Source organism: Coffea arabica, chromosome 2c (genome assembly GCF_036785885.1).
Source record: "Coffea arabica cultivar ET-39 chromosome 2c, Coffea Arabica ET-39 HiFi, whole genome shotgun sequence".
NCBI lineage: Eukaryota > Viridiplantae > Streptophyta > Magnoliopsida > Gentianales > Rubiaceae > Coffea > Coffea arabica.
Window position 1 is genome coordinate 62,451,648 of NC_092312.1, and position 3,809 is coordinate 62,455,456.

At 35.2% G+C, this 3,809-nt stretch overlaps 1 protein-coding gene across 1 annotated transcript; it reads left to right on the forward strand.

The window, feature by feature from the left end:
- Positions 1 to 1,727: 1,727 nt before the first annotated feature.
- On the forward strand, positions 1,728 to 2,492 carry LOC140035729 (uncharacterized). The gene has a single exon (XM_072077079.1). The coding sequence runs from the start codon at positions 1,728 to 1,730 to the stop codon at positions 2,490 to 2,492; it is 765 nt and encodes a 254-aa protein (XP_071933180.1).
- Positions 2,493 to 3,809: the final 1,317 nt, after the last annotated feature.

Here is a 3,809-nt window from a genome sequence, read left to right on the forward strand (position 1 = left end):
TTCCCTTGCCCTTCAAAATCGCATTCCGTGAAATTTTTGAAGATCAAAGAAGCCAACCTGCTATGATTAAGTAAGAAAGTAGAGAAATATGTCGGTGCGAAAGAAAGAGTTGAACGATCATGCACCCCCAAATTATGGTAAGCTGTCCAGGGTTTAGTAGTTTGTTAATTAAAGTGTTAATAATGAAAAATTTAACCTTTTTTTGGCATTCTATGTAAATGTGGTCGTTCATGTCTGTTTGTGATATTTTATTGTTAACGTTGGATCCAACTACAAAGTTTGACCTTTTTTTTTTAATATGACACATTGGGGCCCTTGATGTCTGTTTTGTGGGTGTAATCTTGTTAATGTTTGATCCACATTGTTTGAAAAGATTAATTTTTTAATGGTTAGAAAATATATGTTTGAATAATAAACTTGTGGTCCCTTTTGGATTGTTAAGCTTATAATAAAAAGTAAGAGTTTATCTGATTCTGTTAAAATATGAATGAAATGGTTTGGTTACTTATTCAGTATTTGATATATACATTTTTTTGAATTGTCAGAACAAGGTAGATCACTGATTACACTAAGATGTCACTGTGGAGGGTTGATTTTTTAGACTCCTCAACCATATTATGAGGGTGGAGATGTACGTGTCATTGATTACGTTGAGAGTATAGGTTTGAGTATTTTTGAAGTGGATAGATTGATTGGGGATGCTGGTGTCTTTGGTCACAAAGGGTACTGTGGTTGGGAGAATAATAACTTTAAAAGGATAGACAATAGTAGAGAATTGCATGGATATATTCAGAGGATTGCTAGTTCAATTAGGGAAATTATCTTGTACCTTGAAGTCTCATTCTATAAAACTCTGGTTCACCAACTTGGCTATGATCCTTATGAGGTTGATAAAAATGAAGAAGGTCCTGCTAATGGTAAAGATATAACTACAAATCATGACCATGAAGGGGGAGGGAATGATAACAGTTATTCTGATTCATCTAGTGAATCTTTCTTCTCAGTAGTAGATTCTGATTATAATCAAAGTGAAGAAGATGATGCTGATTTCAATGATAACATAGATAAAAATGCTGAATGGTTGGGTGTAGAACACTATAAGGAATTGCAAACTAATTCGGCAAAACAAGGACAGGTTGAAGCTAATTTGGTTCAACCTGAAGATAATGATGTAGCCCCTGATTTTGAGTCAGATTTTGAGAGTGTGCATGGGTTTGAAGATGAAAATGGTAGTAATAGGTGTGTTGTGTTCAATCCCAAGGACATGGATAATCCAAAATTAGAATTAAAGATGTTTTTTAGTACCATCAAAGAGTGCAAGTTAGCTATTATAAACTACAGTGTGAGACAGGGTAGGCCTTGTAAATTTGTGAAGCAGGATTTGGTTAGATTGAGGGCAAAATGCAGAAGTGAAGGCTGTAATTGGCAGATCTATGCTAGAAAATTGGGTGGAGAAAGGAGTGTGCAAATTAAAACATTTGAGGACATTCACAAATGTGGCTTTACCTATTAAAATCCACTTGTAAATTCTGGATGGGTTGGTAGAAAGTACTGTGAGGAGTTTAGATCCAATCCTAAGGTAGATGTGGAGCATTTTAGAAAAACAATGATGAAGGATAACAAATGCTCCTTCACAAAAAAAAAAACAAATATATAGGGCTAGAAAAAAGGTTTTGGACATTATTTATGGTAGTGAAAGTGACCAATACAGTAAGTTAGGAGCATACATGTATGAAATTCAGAAATCTAATCCTGATAGCTCTATCATATTAAAGACTGTAGATGGCACTTCAAAAGGGCAGCAAAGGTTCCAAAGACTTTGCATGTATTTTCATGGAGTGAAACAAGGTTTTTTAGTTGGGTGTAGGCCCTTGATTGGGGTAGATGGCACATTTTTGAAAGGAATAGTAGGAGGGGTTCAATTGATTGCTGTTGGACTAGATGCTAATAATAGCATTTTTCCAGTTGCATATGCTACAGTTGAGGGTGAAAACAAGGAATCCTGGACATGGTTCTTCAAGTTACTTAAAGAAGATTTGAAAATTGAAAGAGATTATGAATGGACTATCATGAGTGACAAGCACAAGGGACTAATTCAGGCTTGTGGTCAAGTTTTTCCAAATGCAGCTCATAGATTTTGTGTAAAGTACTTACACAACAACTTTTCTATTTCTGGGTTCAAAGGGGAAGCTCTAAGGAGAGCATTGTGGGCTGCTGCAAAGGCAACTGCACCAGCAGAATTTGTCAGCAAAATGGAAGACATGGCAGCAATTGACTTGGATGCTGCCAAGTGGTTTGATGATAAACCACCATCTCAATGGAGTAAAACTCACTTTAGCACCTATTTGAAGTGTGATGTCCTATTGAATAATATTTGTGAATATTTCAACAGTAAAATTTTGGATGTTAGAGAGAAGCTAATCATTGAAATGATAAAATTACTAAGGCTGTATATGATGCAAAGAATGAAGCAGAATAGAGACATTGCTTGATAGAAATGGAAAGACTATATGTATTGTCCTAGAATCATCAAGGGACTACAAAAAGAATGGATAAGGCAACACAATGTTTGCCTTTCAAGTCGAATGATGACTTGTATGAAGTTTCTTGTCCATATGGTGACAATTATGCTGTGAACATTAAAGAGCACACTTGTTCATGTAGGAGATGGGAGCTAACAGGACTACAAAAAGAATGGATAAGGCAACACAATGTTTGCCTTTCAAGTCGAATGATGACTTGTATGAAGTTTCTTGTCCATATGGTGACAATTATGCTGTGAACATTAAAGAGCACACTTGTTCATGTAGGAGATGGGAGCTAACAGGAATTTATGAGGACACATGTTTTTATTCTTAATTTAGCCTATTTTAAAATTATTTGCATTGGTATTATTTTATTTTATTATTTTAGCATGAATTTTACTTAAATTATACTTATCTCGCTTACGCGTCAAAATTTTTCAAAATGTTGCGCTGGTACGACTAATCGGAGATTTGGAGAATTAATTTTAGACTAATAAAAATGTGTAATTGTAATGTTAGAGGAACTATCTTAGAGGATTAGTAATTAAGTGTAACAAACAATAAGGAATTGGTAGTACATGTCAATATGACCATACTAGCCAAAGTTGACTCTCTCACCTAACAAAAAGTTACCCTTCTTATTACCTTTTCACCACAAATCAAAACTTCAACTCCCTCACACTCTCTCTCTACTTGGCCGAAATTTGGAGCTCAAAAGGAGGAAGGAAAAGCTTCAACCTTTGGCCTTAATCTTGCTCAAAGATCCACACCCAACCCTCAAGACCTTTGGATATTGCTCTAACTAGAGGAAAATTGCAATCTTGTGGTGGGTTTGGTGGATTGTTGGTGAAAAACCTTGGCTCTACCTAGGGTTCAAGAAACCTTCAAGAGGTAACAAATTTTACTCCCTTTGATTTTTAATTTTTCAAAGATTAGTAATGGGTAGTGGTTGTTGCATGGATTTGGAAACCCTACCCTAAAATCTAAGTTAGAGGACTTGAGGAAAACCCTTGTTTCTTGCTTTATATCCTAGGTAGTGGCCTTGAGGTGAACTTTTAGATAGAGGACTTGAGGATTCTTACTTGTTTGATTGTATTTTTGTGGATTATAGCTTGGTTTTCGCTTGAAAGTTGGAAAGAAACTTGAAGGTGAAGGGGAAGGGGCTGCCGAAATTTTTCTGAGTAATTTTTTTGATTTAATTGCGAAATTTGATGCTTAAATTATGTTAAAATTGCTAGTATGAATGTCATACTTAAGTGTATGGGTGGTTTGAATAAAACTCTT

Bases quoted from the DNA above. Each gene is read 5' to 3' on its own strand.
- LOC140035729 (XM_072077079.1), top strand. From the start codon at position 1,728: ATGTATGAAATTCAGAAATCTAATCCTGATAGCTCTATCATATTAAAG.